This window comes from Camponotus vicinus, unplaced genomic scaffold (genome assembly GCF_025532165.1).
Source record: "Camponotus vicinus isolate PSW18456_S1 unplaced genomic scaffold, iyCamVici1.0 SCAF_14, whole genome shotgun sequence".
NCBI lineage: Eukaryota > Metazoa > Arthropoda > Insecta > Hymenoptera > Formicidae > Camponotus > Camponotus vicinus.
Genome location: NW_028141950.1, coordinates 3,359,219 through 3,379,937, shown reverse-complemented (window position 1 = coordinate 3,379,937; position 20,719 = coordinate 3,359,219). Strand labels below are relative to the sequence as shown.

Genomic DNA, 20,719 nt, shown 5'->3' with positions numbered 1-20,719 from the left:
TCAGACTGAATTAAATTATCGCGCCCTTCTGCTCCTTATATTTTCGGTTATCCGGTGTTATATTTCTCGGTTTGCGGAGATATCTTGCGGATTTATTTAGATAGTTATATGTATCTTATTCGTGTAATGCTTTGGTTCTAGACAATTCTTTCGACTTCTTTATCTTGAAAATTATTTTAACATTTTATTTATAAAGGATCAATATACATTATAATTTAAGATTAATAAGATGTTGTTAGACTTATTCGCTGATAATAAGTTGGCTTTTCCTTGTCTTTGCGTGTTATTTTTGTGTGGTGCTTGAGCTTTCTGTTTGACACCAAAATAGCGTTATAGCGCCCGATTTCTGACGTTGACGTTGCAGATCGCGAAATCGAGCAGTAGCATGCAGCTGCTCGCACCCGCGCCAGATCCGGTTTAGGTGATCTATGGGACTATCCTCGGGAAGGAACGAGGGGCAGGAAACGAAGAGGAGAACCGGCAACGACTGGTGCCATTCTCTGATCCGCGAAGCGTAACTATTTTTACATCGAGATATGTGTTGATATTTCTCTCGTAACTTTGCGTTTCTCTGTGCGACCGGAATTTTTCCTCCGTGACAAGCGATTTTAGTTTCCAAGTTTTAGTAGATTATCTTTTCAACTAACATTTTCACGGAGAAATTTCGAAAAACTTGTAATTTGTAAAGAAACTCGAGAAGATATAGAAAGAAGAAGGAAATGGAGAATTCTTAAAATTATATTTTGTCGATAGAATTCTCATAGTATATTGACTGCTACAATATTTAAAATTTTCTGTAATTTTCGACAAATTTATGAAAACTTTATAGAGAGATATATATATGTAGCATTATAATTCCATATAAATGGCTCATTAAATATTGCTTGTGACGTTATTGTCTTTCAAAATGGTTGGTATTCACATATACAAGCTTTTTTATTTAATTCACGATATAATTATTATTAATTATATCTCCTATATGAACGTTGCAAACGACTTTAATTTTAAGTTGATTTTGTGTTGTATAAGCGATTTATTATACGTTACATGTTCTATATAAATTTTGATCAAGTTTTTAAATAATATATTACATGTTTAACGCGCAAACTATAAAAAAATTAATAAAATGAACACGAAATTAAACTTCTCTAGTGAAAGGATTAACTGTAAACTTCATCTTTTCAAACTTTCTAAAGTAACATCGACAAACTTGAAGGACTAATTTATTAAAGTCAATCTCTGAGCGCGAAAAATTAATTTATTAATTATTTTCGTCTGCATTTAATTATTCTCATTGGCAAGAAAATAACAATGGATTTAAAATAAATTTAAAATACATTTGTGTGTGTGTGATCAGCTGATTATGAATCGAAAATCTATCGAATCGGATGTTGAATGTATCAGAAATTAAGAGAAATTAATTATGACTAATTTCTCGTCGGCTGGCTTTCAAGACTGGAATCGCACGTCGCCGTAATCCTGATCGCGTTTTGCAACCTGATTACGACGTATGTAACGTCGCACAATGTTACAACAATGTAACACCACGACAATTCGATATGGTTTTCAATAGCAAGGGGAGGATTTCGCGCTTCAGCGAGGAACGCGAGCGGCGAGGAATATGCAATATATATCTGTATGCAGCTACCTTATGTGATATGCATATCATGTTAAATATGCTATAACTGTGCAATCCCGTGCGTGACGAGTGTTTCGATACTGGACGTCCTAATTATTTTCAATGTACTCTTGGAAATCTTCGGCTCGTAATCTACAGGAATGTAATCTATAATTAATGTGCAATCATATAACCGTATTTTATTACGTGTATCGTCACGAGTGACTTTTCTTGAGATCTGATTAGCGTAAATATTGCTGTAGTAATTTCGAGATTTACATATAAAAAGATTTCTCGTTACGCGACAATTATGAAGATGAGATAAATATTCGTATATTTAATGTACGAAACATTCCGGAGGAAGCTCCAGGTCTCTCAATTTTAACAACTTCTTGGACAAATTTGGGAGGAACTTTGTAAATATTAATTATCTCAAATTTATTTCAACGCGAGCACACAGAAGCAAGTGTAGAAAATTATTTCTCTTTTTAAACGCGACCCAGATTTCCCGGATTGTCCTACGAGGGATTAATCCTGGTATCTCGATAAAATTTAAATACGCGACCACAGAAAAGAGTTATATGGTTTCACATTAATAAGAGTTATATGGTTTCTCCTAGGCGAATCCCGAAACTGGAACGACGTTATATACGACGGTTTTGCGATCCTGATCGCCGTTAGCGTGGTGTCCGCGCGATGATGGATACCGTAGGGTAGATCGACGTTGTACACCGTAATTCAATTTGTAGAGGTCACTTAAGGAATGAAGTGCCGGAGGAGAGTGAATAGGGAGAATCCTAATAGAAGGCGCCGCTGGTCGCTTGCGCACGATTTACCTTGGATTTTCCCTCGCGTTTAACGTATCTTTTTTCAACCAGATAGGGAGGAGGAAGGGAGTGAAAACCGGTGATCGATCGATCGAAGAACCGGTTCCTCTCCCCTTTCCTCCCCTTTTCTCTAACGAATGTAGAGGGCGAGCTGAAACCACCGCCACCAGCGGTGATGTATCGATACCTATTGCTTCTATTTCGCGGACGAGGACGGCATTCGCGCGTTTCTTCTCTCTGAATGGTGTCTAATCAAGGACGAGAACAGTGTATAAATTGGGCGCGCTGTGAGTTGATTAAACATATAAATAAGAAGAGAATATATGTGTGTATGTGCGCGTGTGTGTAAAGTCACCGAAAAGATGTAGAAATATTTCTTTAATCCTTGCTGAGAGAGCAACACGAGTCAAAATGTATGAATTAAGGTAAATGAACGTTTAATTAAGCACTCTTATATATCGGAAATAAAGAATTTTTTAAATATACATTGACTATCGAGTTGTGTGACGAATATATATTTAGTGACAGTAATAGTTGCTGTGTTTTAAAAGTCATTGAATTATCTTAAGTCGCGGGGAAAAATGATGGCGTACGTTTATTTAGCGACTGTATATCGAAACGCCATACAAATGTATGTAATATCGAGGAGACTCAAGAATGAGACGCGATCGATCGAGCCGGGTGTGTTTAGTCCTTCCGATCCTGGCTTAGTTTGTTGGCTAACATTCGAAGGATTCGAGCGAGTGAAATGCAAAGCGATGTCTAACGTAGGCCGACATATCAATGTTGAATAATATCCTTGAATTTTCTAAGCGTTCCAACGGATTGAATGCCGGACGCGCGAAATTGTTTGTCCGAGAAATCGTCCCTATTCGTGGTAACCTTGATCGATACATGTCCGCGAATCTCGACCGTTCTGTACACAAACGTCGAACGACAAGTGGGTGCTCGTCGAGTCCAACTTCGAGGGTCGCGCTATCAATTGACGTCTATCTCGCAGCCGGGAGATCTCTGTCGGTCGATGAATAATCAGGAGCAATCTCGTGACAGTAATTGTGACAGTGGGATAATTATGGCTCTCCTCGTGTATGTTCCTATAATTGAATTAATTCTATAACTCATAAAGCCCACTGTGAGCTCATTATGACTACCTCAATTATTGATTCTTATAATTTTGTCACGAGAATTATATTTTGAAATATTCGTCTCTTGATTTTAATTTGACTTTTAATTGGAAATTGTTATTTGCCTTGTAATTATTCTTGCAATAAACAGATTCAGAAATATTGAAGGATATTTTCCATTTGAAAATATAATTCTCAATTTCAAAGATATATAATGTATATTGATTCTCTCTAAATTTTCCGAAAGGTAATCACATGTCTTTATTAAATTATCTGTGGTAATTTAATAATATTAATAATTTAATAAGATTATATTATATATTATTACTATTTGATATTCTCAAAAGAACTACATTTTCTTTCATATCAATAAGAATGAATTTTTTTTAATACGTCTATTCTTTGCGAGAAAAAATTCCATTTCACATAATACATTTTCGAGTTTGAATTAAATTCCTTTCGCGTGTCTTTCTCCCAATAACCGATCCGACGACACGTCATGGAAAAACTGAAAATGCAACATGAACCATACCTAAGACCGTCGAGAACAAACGTGCTTCGTTATAAATAGAATCTCTTCCTGTCGCGGAGATATACGTGTCGTACAGACGTGTCGGGACGACATGTAATATGGTGGGATACTCCATCGATCGCTCAATCGTGCGGTGTCGCGCGTTCACGCAAACAACCCCCAATCCGGATTCCGTCTACGCAGGCTCGTCCGTTATATCCTCGGTTAACGTCGCGATATCATGTATTTCGCGAGCGTTATCGATCGACTGGATTCGACGTGCGAATATCGATCTCTCATCGTGAGGAATCCGCAACGCCGTATGTGTACGTGTATGTATATACCATATATACGTATGTTTTGCGTACATGCTGTGTATATTTGCGTGATCGCGCGTAGAATGCGGTGGAGGTTTCGCGGCCGGCATTCCCGCATTCGCGATTAACACTTGGTAATGACCTATGTGCAATTCTGCGTTAGTACTTGTGTAATGGCGGCACGCATGCACGTATGTACGTGTAAGCGACGCATGTATAGTCACGACGAAATAATAAAATATTTTGAAGTCTTGAAGGGGGCAGAGGAGATTTCGTCTCACCTGATTTCGTCAGATTCGTGGCTCTTCATCGTCATCTTCGAGTTCTCATTCCTAATCTTCCCAATCTTCCCTCTGCCAACTATGACATTTGGAACAGGCCTTCGTAGCGATTTATTGATGTGTTTGAAGTGTGCGGAAATGACTGTCGTCGCGCAGTATCCGGCGAATATTCTTTCTTTATTATCCTTTCGCGATCCTCTCTCTCGTCGCGAGATTTAGAGGAGGTAATCCTATTACATTGGTAAGGATTTGTATCTTTTGCGTCTGATATGTATGCTTCCATAGAATGTCCCAAATCTCTCATTTTTTCCTATATCTTTCATTTTTGCAGAATACACATATACGTTAAATCTTTCGCTGACATATAAAAATACATCGACTGTCTTTTTTCGGTTCATTTTCTTAGCGTACAGTTTTTTAAAAATTGTACTTTCCGATAATAGCATTATATTTGTCCCAAAATTATCCTAAAATGTTCATAGAAATCGAAAAGTGGAAACTTTGCAATCAAATTTTCATAAAGAATTCATTTCTGTTAGGGACACATTTTCGATGTCCATCAGCTAAATCCTAATGATTTACATCTGTAAAAAATAATTTTATATGCGTCTTCATATAAAATGCAAAATTTATATTTCTGGAATATATATAAAAATATAATTTATCATATTATGATGTATTGCACAGAGTCTAAATTTTATATTATATGAAATTAAAAACTTCATTTTATACAAAATATAAAATTTATATTTCACATATATAAAAGAATATTATATAATATCAACATGACGCATATCAATATCACGATAAAAAACAAAACAATAATGTCTTAATGACTCTAGCAAGAATGCGCTCTGTTCTCGATATTAATCTTTACAAGGAAGGAAAAAGCTTGATAACGCTTTTCTCCTTCGCGCTAATTTTCTCGTTATTAACTTCGTGTAATTACGCGAAGACTGAACCGGGCGACTTATCTCGTGAATTTGTAATTTTGCGCGAGAAGACATTCTCCAAGCGAGTTAATTAGAGAATTTTGAGCGTGTTGAGCCTTCTCGTTCTTCTGTCGCGAGAAACTGCTTCGGACCATCACAATTGTTGCTCCGAGAATGCTGGGGTCGACATTCGTTAACGGACTCTTAAAGCTTAATGCAGGATCGTTAAATAGAATGCGCTGATACCGACGTCATATATAAGTAAATCGCGATCTCGACACAATGGTCTCCCTCCCTTCGTGTTCCCTCGTACGCTATTTAAGTGAGTAAGACGCTATTGAAACGAACCTATAATCATGGCTATTCAACAAAGTTCCCTTGGACAGGTGGGTACTGAGATAAATTTTTTAAACTTTCGCTGGAACTGGGGAGCTTTCTTCCTGGCTTTTCACTAGTTTACCGTGAATTATAAATGATACTCGAAGAGCATCGAACGTATTTTTAATTGTACAAGAAAAAGAAGATAAATGGGAATTATATCAATAAATTATTTGGAATAAAATTTTGAAAGCAAAAAAAATTGATGATTACAAAATTATTCAGCGTCAAAAGATAAAAGCTTTTGGTGAATTATATAAAGAATAAAAGCGAAAAAACAGAATAATTGCAAATTAGTTTTGGGAGAGAAATAGTATTTTTTTCTTGATTGTTTCAATTTTCTTTTTTAAATTCTATTTAAAAAAAAATTATTGTGAAGTGAAATATAACCGGAACGAATTTTCACTATTTTACTTTTAATCCGTGAAAAAACTCTTGTTTTTTTATTCGAATAGAACGAGTTACTAACCAACAGATTAATGGGTTTCTCTCTTGTACTGTGCCGTGGAAATTGGATTACTTCAGTAGTCAAGGAAGAAAGCTTGGGAAACACTGGATTAAAGACATGTTCACCATGTGAACAAAGTAAAAGATTGCATCGTAATCCTTAGTTTTTCAGAGGATGGGAAGAAGATTAAGTGCGGTTTACTGGAGTAAATTTAATTTTTGAATTTACTATTTCCGCGCGAAATAAATTCTATGTTTATTCTAATGTCGGATTTCTATATGTAAGTAAATTTTATGGAATTTTTTTTATACATTGAACTAAAAGTTTTCTATATAACAAATATATAGAGTGTGTGTGTGTTTTCAATTTTATAATATTTAAAATTTAAAATCCATGCATCATTGTTATAAATTATATCATAAATTTTATATATTCCAGAAGTATAAATTTTATATTTTATATAAAAATAACGTACAAAAGAGAAATTAATCCCAGTTATTTACTTTTAAATACAATAATATTTCAAAATAAAAGAAAGAAATTTCTATTTTTAAAGATTATAAATTATAATATATACTTGTAAAAAAATTGATCGCTAAAATATTTAAAAAAATCCCATAACATTTTACTAAATATAGGAAAAAGAGAATTGATGCATAAAGAGAGAAAGAGAAAGCAGATATATACAAAAACGAATTTTTATAACCTAATTATTATCGCCAGATATAAATATATAATTTTTTTCGAAAATAATATTAAATAATAATCCTCATTTTTTAATTCTCATAAATGATTTCTTGAAATTTTCGAGCCACGACATTTTAATATCTTGAGTTCATAATTTTAATTTTATTTAATAATTAATAAGATTTAATAAGAACTATGAAATCAGTGCGCTTCTTCAATAAAATACGCGATCATATTTTTGTTAAATCCTTATTTATATCTTATCTACATTTGGTGTCGGATATGCAAACATGCTATCGTCGAAAAGCGTTCGTTTTCAATATTCCAGAATATGTTCAAAAACGAGGAAATTCTCCTTGTCGGCGCTAGGATGTCTGGAGCCATTCGACATCGACCCGCTCTTTCTCTCTTTCTCTTTACCGAGAAGTCAAGGTCTGCCGCATCGAACTGACCTATAATCCAGTTTGACTCGCACACGATCACGCAATTGATTGCGGCCTGTTATCATCGCGCAATGCGTTTACTTTATTCTACTCGCGACATCTGTTCTTCAATTGAGTCTCCAGGTGGGAAACGATGACCAATAAACTCGGCGCCATCAACCTTTAAAGGGAAAGGCTCGATATGCTACAAGAATCATGAGGTCTATGTGTCTATTATAAAAGTGCATCGAGATATGATTATGAGAAGAGATTTTCAATTTAAATAAAGAAAAATAATTGAAGCTCCAGAAAATAAAATAATGACAGTAAAATAAAGTTGATAGCAATATACAATAGTAAATGTGAAGGGCTGATATCAAAATTTAATGTAACTCAATGTTGTGGAATTTTTAAAACATTTATGATTAATTTCATAGACATTAAAAGTTATGAAATTATTAAAAATAGCAAGAAATGATTTCTTCTAAATTGTTTTAAATCATTAAAATTATTTTATATTGCTCGATACATTAGAGATAATATTATACTATTTGCAGAAGAAAAATTTGCACAGTTTATCTGATTAATTCACATCAGATTAGTTTTCATTATACAAGATATTTTAGGATTCCAATTCGATATTATAGAACGAGGATGGAGATTCCATTTGCATAATTTAAAATCATCTTTTTTTCTCTTCTTTTAATTGTAATTTTCGGAAAAGCAGCTTTTAGTAGTTGCGATCTTTTTTCCCATTGCATCTGCGATGCAATAAGTATAATGTACATATTTACATACATTCGAAGCTCTATCTTTAATGAGTTTATTATATAGAAGGTGTGCCGAGAAAAACTTAATTTTGCCTGTACTAGAAGTTGATACTTTCCGTTACAGGAAAATTCCGTTCAACAAAGATAAATCCCACATTTATAATTGAACTACGATAGATTTATAATTGTCAATTCCGAGTCGTTCTCGCAGTGCAATCTACTTCAAGGATTAAGATGAAAAATTAAATCTTTCTTCTCTCGTTGCCGCTCGTGCGACCTATTTATATGAGTTAAGTTAAGAATTTTAACTTTTTGCTCGAGGGATCTAGCGTGAAATTTCTGCAGCACGATTGTCTTTTTTTTTACGTATTCCATCGGCCAAGTATGTACTTGGAGGGTGACGGTTTATTACGTGCGCTGATGTTGCCGAATAATAATTCCAATAAAGTAGCTAAGCTTTTCTCTCCGCGCGAGTTTTCCTACGTTTCCCCGCGTTTTTTACGTCGGTGAAATACTTTTCCCGGAGACTAGTTTTCCGGCGGGTATTTTTATCCCTCGTACTTTTGCCGACGCTCGAAAAATGCGACGCGGAAAATAACAGGTGGTTTCCTCGCATATGTAAATGCCGACGTATTTGATGGTCGCCATCTGGGTGCGCTAAAATCCTATAACTAAAGCAGAAAAAAACGAGCGTTCCTTTATTTCTGCGGTCGCGGAATAGAACGGCAAGAAATACCGGTGAATTTCTGCGCGTTTCGCGAAACGGGTGAAGTTTTAATCGCGTTATCTGCGCACGATTTCAAGGCGAATATATGCATATGAAATCCGTTTTCTTTTTTTTCTGTTTTTTTTAACGAATAGAATCTCACGTAATAATCTTGAGAAAATTTATTTTTGTTTTTACTCTTTATAATGCATAATTAAAAATAAAAGAATACTTTTTGTGAATATAATTCTCATTTGACGAAGATAAAGGTATACTTTATATATGATACATTCTATTTTTTGTTATAGCCCATTTCTAATTAATAGCACACTTTAACATCTCTCAAAAGCAGGCGTGGGGAGTAGTATCTTTGTTAGGAGATTGTAGGATTAAAGCCCGGAAAAATGAAATTTTTATACATTTATCGAGACGTATTGTAGTCGAGGACAGGAAAGAATCAATAAACGACGTCTAACAATGGCGATGAAAAAAATACCGTCGGTGAGGCATCATAAATCCCGAAGTCGTTACGACAGTTATCTCAGCGCATCCTGCGGAAGGGGATTTATATTGCGGGGAAAATGCAGAAGTAATATTTCAATGTTGCCGACGTGGTGCGACGCAACACGACGAATTCCGCGGCACCAAGCATCGCACCGTAAAACGTCGTTAACAATCATCCGTTATATCGTCGGTAGAATTTTTATTTTCGCTCGGGGTTCACACAAGCGAGTCGCGTATACCGTGCTTCTCTGTCACGCGAGAATTATTTCCTTTTTTTTAACTATCCGTTACCATTGCTACGAGATGATAGCGCGTATAACTACATCTCCCTGGAGAAATAGGGGAAACCTGTGTATTTTATATATCCTCGCAAAGATAATATTCCCTTTTCCGAGCGAATTGTTGCAAGCAATTATCCTCTCTAACCGCACCAACGACTCTCCTATTTTATTAACCGCGTAATATATGTCCCGCATGTAGAATGAGAATTCTTTCCCATTAAATTAGCGATTCACTCGTTGCCTCACGAGAGCCACAGAAAGATATGAAAACGAGATCTGAAAGAACGTTCCATGCTCCCGTGTAAACTTTACGCAAATTATAACGTCAAGTTTCCTGACAGATCTCGTAGCAGTCGTACTAATTGTTCCGATTCTCAAACGCGCGGAGGTAGAAATAAAAAAATTATTTATCTCGAACTAGGATAAAAAAATGCAATTTTATTTCGCTGACGTCGATTTCAATTACGATTCAATGCAACTAATGGATCAGGCGGCATTAAAAGCGCCTTTCGCTTGTCGCGACTCCCCTCTCCAGAAAAAAACGCCGGGATTTATAATAACCGTATATATATATATATATTTTTTTTTCCCGCGCGTGTTTACGCCAGAGACGTGAGAGAGAAACTCGCCCGATTAAATGGCGAGGTGAGACATGGAGGAAAAAAATTAAAATAAAAATGAGCGGAATAATAAAAAATTGTAAACGCGTACGCGCGCGTAACCGATAGGGGGTGGAAATTGGGGGGCGGGTGGGGAGCTCATGGGAAGCGAAACACGTGCGGGCGCATTAAGAAGATCAGCAATATAAATGCACGGAATATAGAGAACGGTATTTGTACGATAACGCGGGCAATGTGTGTTTTACGCTCACGTCACGCTCTGATGCAATTCAAATTGCCGTGTGTATCCCGCTGTCATCCCACTCTCTCTTTCACTCTTCCTTCCCCTCTCGTGCCGAACGAGAGTATAGCAACTGCGAATGACGGGCCCGAAGGCAATTTCATTTTTTGTTCTCGAACAGGATGCGAGCTCGACGTGTTTCGTCGGTTTTTTTGCACTTTACCGAGGGATGATCGGAAATATTTATTTTTTTCGTCCGATTAATCCGCAAGAAGCAATGTACACAATAATACATTTGTTAAAATAATATATAATAATAATCGCGATAAAACATGTATATATAATATTTATATATATAATTCATATATATATATATATATATATATATATATATAAATTGATAATTAATAATAGCAGTATGCTAATCAATCGCGATGTAATTTCATATTACATTAATGGTTTTACGTCGTACATTATTAATTAATTGATGATAAATAATTATTAAACACACATTACGTATTAATTAAATGGCGAAGGGATAAAGGACACAAACAAGCGTTTGCAAATTTATATAATAGTGGAATACTTTGTATTAACCATACTTTAAATTGTAATTAAAATGTACTCATAACTAATGATTCTAACGACCAATATATCACTCAACTGGAAAATGTAGAAAATAGGGTCGAGAATTAAATCTGGCGCACATTAATTAAATTAAAAATAATAAGAAAAGAAGAATTTCCTCGCGTTAAAGATTCAAGTTCTAAGAGACCTTAATACTCCCCAAAGCTCCTCCATTGTTAGCAGTCTCAGCTGCGTAGTTTCAGCTCGCCGATCTGTACCACGCACAATCCAATGCTGTAGTCTGATGTGAGTTGTGCGTTTGTCGACGGCTGCTGTCTAGATCCAAAGTCAAACACGGACGTTAAGCAAAGACCTGCGCCGAGCTCGGTGGCTCGGTTGAATTAACAATAAGCAAGCAGCGCCTGGGGGGACACTTGTCCGTGTTTGACTTTGCAAGCTACAAAAGTATACCTTACTTTACGAGACGTTCGTTAAAACCTTGCAATTTGCATTCGCGCGCATCTCGCTCTTTGACGCGCTCTCGAGCGTTCTTTTTTCGCTTTACGGATCCAAAGCTCCGCGCGAAACGTGGGACATGTCCCAAGTAATCCCGAACGCAAACGTTTTCCAAAGGGAAGCACATATGAATTGTTTATCCTGCAAAAACGCTGAAAATTCCGCTGGAGATAACATATAGTGTAATATTTTTGCAAGCAGAATTTTTTTTTACTAGAATTTACAAAAAGATGCGTAAAATCGCATAGCGACAAAATATGGAAAATTAATTGATTTATTAGACATTCCATGTTTGATAAACCAAATTATGATGTAAACACATTTTAGGACACAACATATTTATGTTTACAGTATAAATGTTATTATTACGTACATCTTTATGTTTATTATTAATTTAATTCTGCCATGATAAATTGAAATGCAAATTTTGATAGAAAATATGACAATAGTTAACTTTATTAATTTTGCACTGAATTGAATTTAATAATATAATTGAGATATGTCTAAAAAGAAATATCTAATGAAATATATTATATTATATAATATATATAAATATATATTATATGTGAAAAAATGTCGCTAAAGGTATTTTATAATGTCGATACATTCGTGTATATTTTAATTATACGTTATTCGTGTATATTTTAATTATTCAACGTATTATTAATCAACGTATGTATTTATTTCGATACGACATTTTGACGCTTCACTTAAAAAAACTTCAATTGCCATTTGAGACATAATCAACATAAACGTCAGCGACAATATCACACGTGTCACCACGTTTATAGAGTCAGCACGATATTCGCAACTGCGAATCGATGTGCCGATATTGCGATGGCGACCTCATAAAATTTCGCTATCGCAATCCGGGATGTCGCTTGGAAATCCTTCGACAGTACTTGACGTTTTGTAAAGAGACACACATGCGACGAAATATTGCGATATTCCTCTGCACAGGCCATTGCTTTTAATATTCTCATTTTTTTTTATTCTAAGATTTTAGTAAATTTTATGTAATTAATTTAAATGAGATGAGGATCTGCCGATAATTGAAATTAAAACATATTCTGCCTTAGATGACGGTATTCTTATTTAATGTAAATTTTTATTTTATTGGAAATTGAGAGCATATCTATTCTAATAATTAATTCTTTCATCAAACTCCATCTCTCGAATTTGACAGTAATACTTGAAATAACAAAAAAATTAGAATTTTTATATTTAATCAAATCTTTGTATTTTTTCTGAAAATTTTTGTAAATTATATCTATTCCCATAGTATATCATAGCATACCAATATATACGTTGCAATCAATTTAGTACAAATGGTTATCAATAATATGTTTGCATTAATAAATATTTAATACAATCGCAAAATTGCTTTTTCAGTTTTGAATATTTCTATAACTAAACCGCGAAATATATCTTTCTGTAAAAAGTATCGACGCACAAAGAAGAAATCTGCGCGACTGTGAAAGGTTTTTATTGCGTGATAAAAAGTGTAACATCCCCGATATACCGAAAAGCAGTGGCTTTTGTCACGTATAGCCGAGGTGAAACGGGATGCGCTTTACGCGCCGGAAATCCCCTTCGTTGTAGAAAGACTCAATAAAAACGCGGATAAAGCCCGGTTTCAAAAATCCACGGGAATAAATCTCGGAAACGAAAAAGATGCCGCTTTTTCTCTTGTGTGTAAAATGATAACATCGCAAATTCAGAGGAAATAGCATATATATACAAAGAGAGAGAGAGAAAGATTTATTTTAGTGAGTCATAAATTCAAGACAATCTGAAATGTTTCACAATGATACAGAAATCAACCAAAACACGTAACATTTGTATAGTAAGAAGGATATAACTTTTGAAAAAAATATATTTTTTTAATTGATTATTCAATTAATTTTTATATCAAATTACGAGAGAAAGAAATATAATTTATTTATTTTTATTAAATATTAAATATTTTTATTAAATATTAAAATATATTTAATAAAATAATTAAATAAATATATTTAATAAACCGTAATATTCAGACTATTTTGATCATAGACTTAATCACAGCTTTAATTTACATAATTCTTTGCATCTGACAAATTCCCATCCGTTAGATTTGCAAATTCATGAAAATACGCTCTTTCTCTCAAATTTAAACATAAATATATTAAATATAATTTAATATTATTTTAATACATAAAATAAACATCCAAGAAGCAAGCAAAACGTGTATAAATCCAATTAATCTACTATCGATTGTAATATAAATATTCATAAATTATAAATTCAGCAAGGATATAATTATTTAAATATTTTGCGTACATTAAGCTTTCGCTCGTGTGTGAAAATACTCTCGTTATGCCAACTACACACTCTCCTTAGCAAGTTCTCGGGATGAGACATCTTCACAAAACGCCAAGCATATCGGATGGTTCATGAAAAGACAAATCGATCCTATAATTACCATTATTGTTGATAAAGATTTTATCAGTATTAAAATAATAACAGATATTACAAATATCTGTCACTAATAATTCTGTTCTCTTTTAGTCATATTATTTAATAGTAAAATACAAAAGTATCTCTTTTCTTATTACTGGTAGATCTCTTTTGTGAACACTCGGATTATTTTTATATCTTTTTTTTACGTGCTTTTTACATAATTCGTGCGAGAGAAATTCCTGATGGCGGCGTGTCAAAGGTTCCGTGAAAACGCATATGCGTTTTGACATGTATTAGGTATTAGGACTGCACATGTTCTATGTGCTACAACATGCGCTATATACGATGCATCGAAAGTGCTCTTGTCGCAATTTCCTCATCGCGAAATTAAGTGGTTTCAGCGCGTTGATCTTGACGGCAGAGATTTCAGCACTATACTCTATAATGGTTTGGAATAATAGCAGTAACATGTACGGAATTTAACAGAAATTTAGAAAGCTGCTAAGCTACTTTTCAGAAGAATACGAAAAGCGTCAAGAGACACGATATTTTAAGAATCATTTAGAGTTCTTTTTCATTAAAAAAAATATAAAGTATTATAAAAACAAAAATAATATGTGAAAGATTGCAAGTGAGAAATATAAAAGGAATTTTTTTGATATGCATTTTATATATTAAAAAAATAAGCAGATTTATTATATAGATTATAGAACGATAATGCAATCTTTAAAAACAGAATTGAAGGCTGTGATATAGAATATCCACAAATATTAGAAGCTGGAGGGGGCTGATGAAAAATAGGTGCAATGATTAAGACGCGAATTAATTTTTTATCAAATGAGATTTATTAATTATTCATCCAAATTGCACGTATTGTCACACTATAATATTTAATATTCACGATATCATTTTTAAAACTATAAAGTACATCATGTTTATCATATAAATTTATCCTTAACATTTAATACATATGTCGCTTACACCATATTAACGGTTATTTTTTTATTAATATCAATTATATCAATAGAATAAATTTTTATATCAATAAAATAAAATATAAAAATAATATTAATTTTAATTTCAAAGAGATTATCATATTTTTTAGCAAATATTTGTTTTAATTTGATAATAGTATTTTTTAGCAAATATTTGTTTTAATTTGATAATAGTATTTTATTAACTTTGGGATTTCATCTCACGTATTGTTTGCAATTTATATTATAATGTTTGTACACGAGTTGCATTAGCACATGTAGGTATGCGATTGCGAATACAATTTAATACATTCAGTGTCATCTGGTAATCGCAAGACGAAACAGCTGCCTGTTTATCGGCTGGAAGCTATTTGCGATATAATTTCGAATGAAGCAAAATATAAAATATATTTTTTACTTTTGTAAATAATTACATCGTGGATAATTATATCATATTTCATAGTTTTTATCAGAAACAGATATTTTATTTCATTTTTATATTGCCTATTTTACATATTGCAAGATACTTTTTCAGAGGAAGGTGTTTTTGCGGGTAAAACACATTACGCGTACTATAATAATTATAATATTTATTATCACAAACTATGAGTTAAATCATACACAATAATGTAAGAAAAGCCGTTCACAATAATTTGACAATAATTCACTCTAGTCCGTCGTCCGCTCATCGTCACGATGAAACCCATTGATCTCAATGTGACAATAAATCGACGCAGATCGACTATTTTATTTAAATTGCAATACTTTTTACAAATTGCGTTTCTCTCAAATTTCGCAAACAGGACCGAAACGAATCTTTTGAATCGAGCCGCGTTTTAAGCAACGTTTCTCTCGCGATTTACAAAATGAGATTTTCCCTTCTCAGATTCTCCCTTCGTTGCTTATTTATTATTATATACGATATGTCGATCGAAAGTTTTTATGAAGAAGGCACCCTTTGACAATGTGAATTATACACTTAAAATTAGATAAAAATTATATTGCTTCGTAGAACTACTATATACACTCTCAGGATCTATAATAATATATATTTTAGATGCTATATAAAATCTTTATATCTCGTGTGCTATTCAATTTCTTTTTATCTCTTAATTTTTTTAACATATCACGCATATTATATAAAGTGCTCTTTCAAAAAACATCTCTTTCTAAAATATATTTGTATATATATGTATAAAAAATTATGTATGTAATATATATATACATATATGTATATATATATATAATTACATGTGTAATATTTATTTATACATACATTTATACATATATTTATACATATATGATTATATATGTAATATAAATTGCGCCGATGAAATTACAGTTTGTACATAGCTTCGTAGTTTTCGAAATTATAGATATACTTTGGAATGTGTATACAATAATGTGTAAATAATTTTAAGGACGAATTTCCCATCAGTTTAAATTCTGAATCGAAATATATTTCTTTTTTTATCGATTACTCGAGGATATTCAGGCTGTGTTCCAAAATTCACTGCCAGTACTGAAAATCTATAATGTACGTCACGTAAACTATAGATTTTCAGTACTGGCAGTGAATTTTGGAACGCAGCCTCAGTTGAGATATTTATCAAACTGTAGTTTCAACACGCTAGTTCGGAACGTTCCAAATATTCGAAAATTCCTTTTTTTTATTTTTTTGAACGTTTCTCTCTCTGCCGTGCGAATATTACGTATATAAAACAATTATTGCAATTTGTCTAACGATAAAAAAGAAAAAACGAATTCTTAAACAATAACAAAATGTACCATGTGCTGCTAAGAATCACATAAATGCTCGACGGACGGGCAAGTGATCTCAGAAATCGTCCGTACCTCGATATATTATACGATCATATCATCATATAATATAACATTGCGAAAAACCGTCGCGAGTGGTTTTCTTCCAATATCGGCTCCTATCTCTGCAGCTTGGATCATCGATTGCAATTTGAAAAACTTCACAATATATCCTGAAAACACCTAAACTCCATTCGATACATTCGATCGTGCGGAGCGATCTCTTGGACATTAATTTATGTCGCATCAAATCATTCGCGATCGTTCGAAGCTTCGCAAACTCGTCTAAGTAAATAAACGTCAGATTTTCAACAAAATAAATTTTCTCTCAATTAATTTTAATTATTCTCGATCGCGTATGAGATATAGTCTCATATATTGTACATATATGTAAAAAATATACCATAATTTTTATATATTATAATCAAATATTTTTCCGAAAGAAAAAGATAAAATAAACGTTCTCTTGCTGCTTGTTGGCGTGAATCGATTCCACGTGTCGTCGTAAATGAAATGGAAATGATTGTCCGTATTTATGCGATTGAATGCAAGCCTGACGAGTTCTGCGCGTCGTCGCGAGTAGACGTTTTATATATGTGCGCAAACTCGGTACGCTGTACAGTTAATAGGAAGTTTGGTCCGACAGTTTCGCAGTTGACTGTGACTTGATCTCCGTCGACACCTCATCACATATGAATGGTCGCGGCCGTGTAACGGGCCTCGCCTCTTCGCCAGCTCCATTGGCTCGGACGATACTGAAATCCCATGACAAGTGAGAGATCCGTTAGAAAAAATTAATATGTCTGCAAATCTAAGACTTTAAAGCAAGAAAATAACGGTAATCAAAAGATTCAATAAGAGAGATAAACCAACCATTAACATTTAATCCTTGGTCAGCGAATCAGTAATTAAAATCAATGCAAGCAATCGATTAATAATGAGAAAATACAATAAGCATATAAAAGATCGATAAGATGATTTGCGTAATATTATCCATAAGAATGTGTCGTCTTTAATTTAATATACACTCTTCTTACCCTGATTAGCATTTGTCCCGATGTGCTATGGGGGTTGCGATAGGCATACATGCCCCAACCCGCGAGACCCGCTACTAAAGCAATGATGGTGAGAATGCCGATTATTCCTGAGACGCCCATATTCATATTGTTTGGAGCTGAAAAATAAATGGAATGAGTCGCTCGATATAATAAGATTCAATTCGTTATATTCTTTGAAAAAAAAGGAAAAAAATATAGAACTATGCGCCTCGATTATTTCATCTACGATTAATTATCGAATGATGTTGAATTAGAAAGTCGCGGAAGCTAATCATGTCGTGCAATTTTTTTAATTGATGGACATTATCCGAGCGACGAATGGCAAACGAATAATGGCTTACTGGTGTTATCTAAGGGACCGCTATCGGGTCTCTCCTGCTTGGCGCTTATCTCGTTGGCAGTGATCGGCTTTTCGGGATGTACGTGACCGTCATGATCGTATTCCTCACCCCTGTAAGTCGTGATTTGCGCCGGACAGTTATTTGCCTCTTTGATATTACGAACATCGCAGCCCTTGAGCAGCCACTCCTGCCGATGTCGGGACGTGCCGGTGCTGCACTTGTTCAGCTCCGAGCACCATTTGCAGTCAAAATCAGGCACCTTCGTCAGGCAGTCCCAACAGTTGTCGAAGTTGAGGCACGTGGGCAAAGCTTTCAAGTAGATGACCGTACAGTTCATTATGTCCTGCCGGTTGAAGTTGACACGATGGTACTCGTAGATGGTCTTTCGGCGCACAACTGCGAAACGAGATCGGTGATTCGAATTTTCGAGGGGAATATGTAATTTTTAATATATTTATATAAGATGCTTGAAATAAGAAACTGTGTAATAATCTCTATTTATATTTTATCTCTGTTTATATTTTATTTAAAGAATTTATATTATAAATAACTATATAAGAAATTAGACTCTGTGTATAAAACATAAACTTAAATTTAAAGGCCATAAGAACTAAACGCGGATGATAGTGCGTAAGTTCAACGAGAAAATAATTTTTTCGTTGAAACTTATTTGTGTGCGCAGGGCACAAATTTTCTTGGTACGATACCAAGCAAATTTAAATAATTCTCAATTCGAGAATTTATTTAATTATTATCCCTCTTTCCCCCCTGTAATGTTGTAGGCGAGAAAAATATCGGGCCGAAAGTCGCCGAATTTATATTATATAAATTTATTATTATTATATAAATTCTTTAAATATATATAAGAACTCTCTCGAATTAAATTTGAAAGATTTTATTTGTAGATATTTATACCGGATAGTACATATATTTTTTGCATAATAACTTTGTCCACATCACTATTTTAAGGTTTTATATGCGTTGCAACATTCTTTATTCCGCAGATAGATATACAATTGGAGAGAGATGCACACGCATGTTTTCCTATATTTGATGTTTAATAGCGATGATGCAAACGTTATTACGCGGTAACCGCCACGACGTTATTACGTAAACATTCATCTGTAAACGGTATAAAAACAATACTCACAGAATACAGTCCGATCCATAATGTAAGCGTCGCTGAGGCCGACCTTGACGGGATGCATCGTGTCTTCGATCCGCTCGATCACCAGCGGTATCATCGAGTAGACGAACACGATGTCGCCATTCTGATGCAAGGTCACCTGGAAAGTAAACGCGCCGGAATGTGGGTGGTCGTGTAGCACCACCTTCTCCCATTCGACCGTAAACGCCGTGCCTGTTGCGTGTGAAATGAAAAGAAAATATAATACTTTGTCGCTGCGAATTTCTCGCAAATGTTTTGCGCCGTTTCTTTGCTACCAGTTGCTTAGCACATAATTGGGACCGGTAAATTGATCCCTGATTTATCTCGCGAACGATGAAGCAGAATGAGAAAATCTTAGAAGAATTCGATGAATTTTTATGAATTTATTAAGATGAAAGAACAAGAAGACAAATTTTTTTTAATAAAAATCTACATACATTAAACTATTGCAAGAGGAAACGCGAAAGCGAATGGATTCTAGACATTTGGCTTCGATTGATGGCGATTGACTATGGATAGCTCTCGTTCGAAAAAGAGAGAAATGTAAAAACGAACGTCCTTCGGACGCTGTTTGTCGGGGAATCCGATGACTCACCGTTGTCAGCGTACTTGACATAACTGTCATTCGACAGGCGGGTATCGAAATTCGCCATGAGCGGTGCGATGTACTGGGTGGCTGCTAGCCAGCTGTGCACGTAGTCGCCAGTGTACAGAAAACCGCCGGTGGCGATGGTGATGTTGCGCACGTTGTATCCGTAGAAAGGGAAATCGAACTTCAACTTGACGGTCTGCAACGAATTTATTTCGAATTTATGTTTAGAAAATCTGTTCCTAGAATTGAGATCGATTTCAACATTTTTATTGATCTTTTATTTATATATATTTTGTGATCGATTTTTTGTACACATAACAATCGCCTTATTAACCCCTTTACTGTCAAGCGAAAAGAAACTTTCCGTGCCAAAAGTGTGTTGAAGAAAAAAGTTTTTAAAATTGCATGAATACGTCAGTATAAATATTATTGAGGTCGCCGAATCCGAATCTGAAGCCAGAATTACAAAATTCAAAATGGTGAATCCAATATGGCGGATCAAAATTCAAAATAATTTTGGATTTCAATAAAAATGTGTATCATTTTTAGGGTTGCAAAATTCAAACCTAATATCAGATTTTCCAAATTAAAAATGGCAAA

General features: G+C 34.1%; 2 protein-coding genes across 2 annotated transcripts in view; one reads left to right on the top strand and one right to left on the bottom strand.

Annotated features, from left to right (window-relative positions):
* Window positions 1-4,128, top strand: part of LOC145964969 (adhesion G protein-coupled receptor E3) — a 73,742-nt gene extending 69,614 nt beyond the window's left edge. Inside the window, exon 11 of the mRNA XM_083088149.1 lies at window positions 365-4,128. Coding sequence (XP_082944275.1) covers window positions 365-421 — 57 coding nt within the window. The 3' untranslated portion in view covers window positions 422-4,128. The remainder of the gene's footprint in view (window positions 1-364) is intronic.
* Window positions 4,129-15,717: 11,589 nt separating this feature from the next.
* The window catches only part of L(1)g0289 (plexin domain containing lethal (1) G0289), a 31,377-nt gene continuing 26,375 nt past the window's right edge, over window positions 15,718-20,719 (bottom strand). The window contains exons 4-8 of the mRNA XM_083088123.1: window positions 20,123-20,315; window positions 19,510-19,719; window positions 18,360-18,755; window positions 17,998-18,134; window positions 15,718-17,715 (exon numbers count right to left, since the gene is read on the bottom strand). Of these exons, the coding sequence (XP_082944249.1) occupies window positions 17,647-17,715; window positions 17,998-18,134; window positions 18,360-18,755; window positions 19,510-19,719; window positions 20,123-20,315 (1,005 nt within the window). The 3' untranslated portion in view covers window positions 15,718-17,646. The remainder of the gene's footprint in view (window positions 17,716-17,997; window positions 18,135-18,359; window positions 18,756-19,509; window positions 19,720-20,122; window positions 20,316-20,719) is intronic.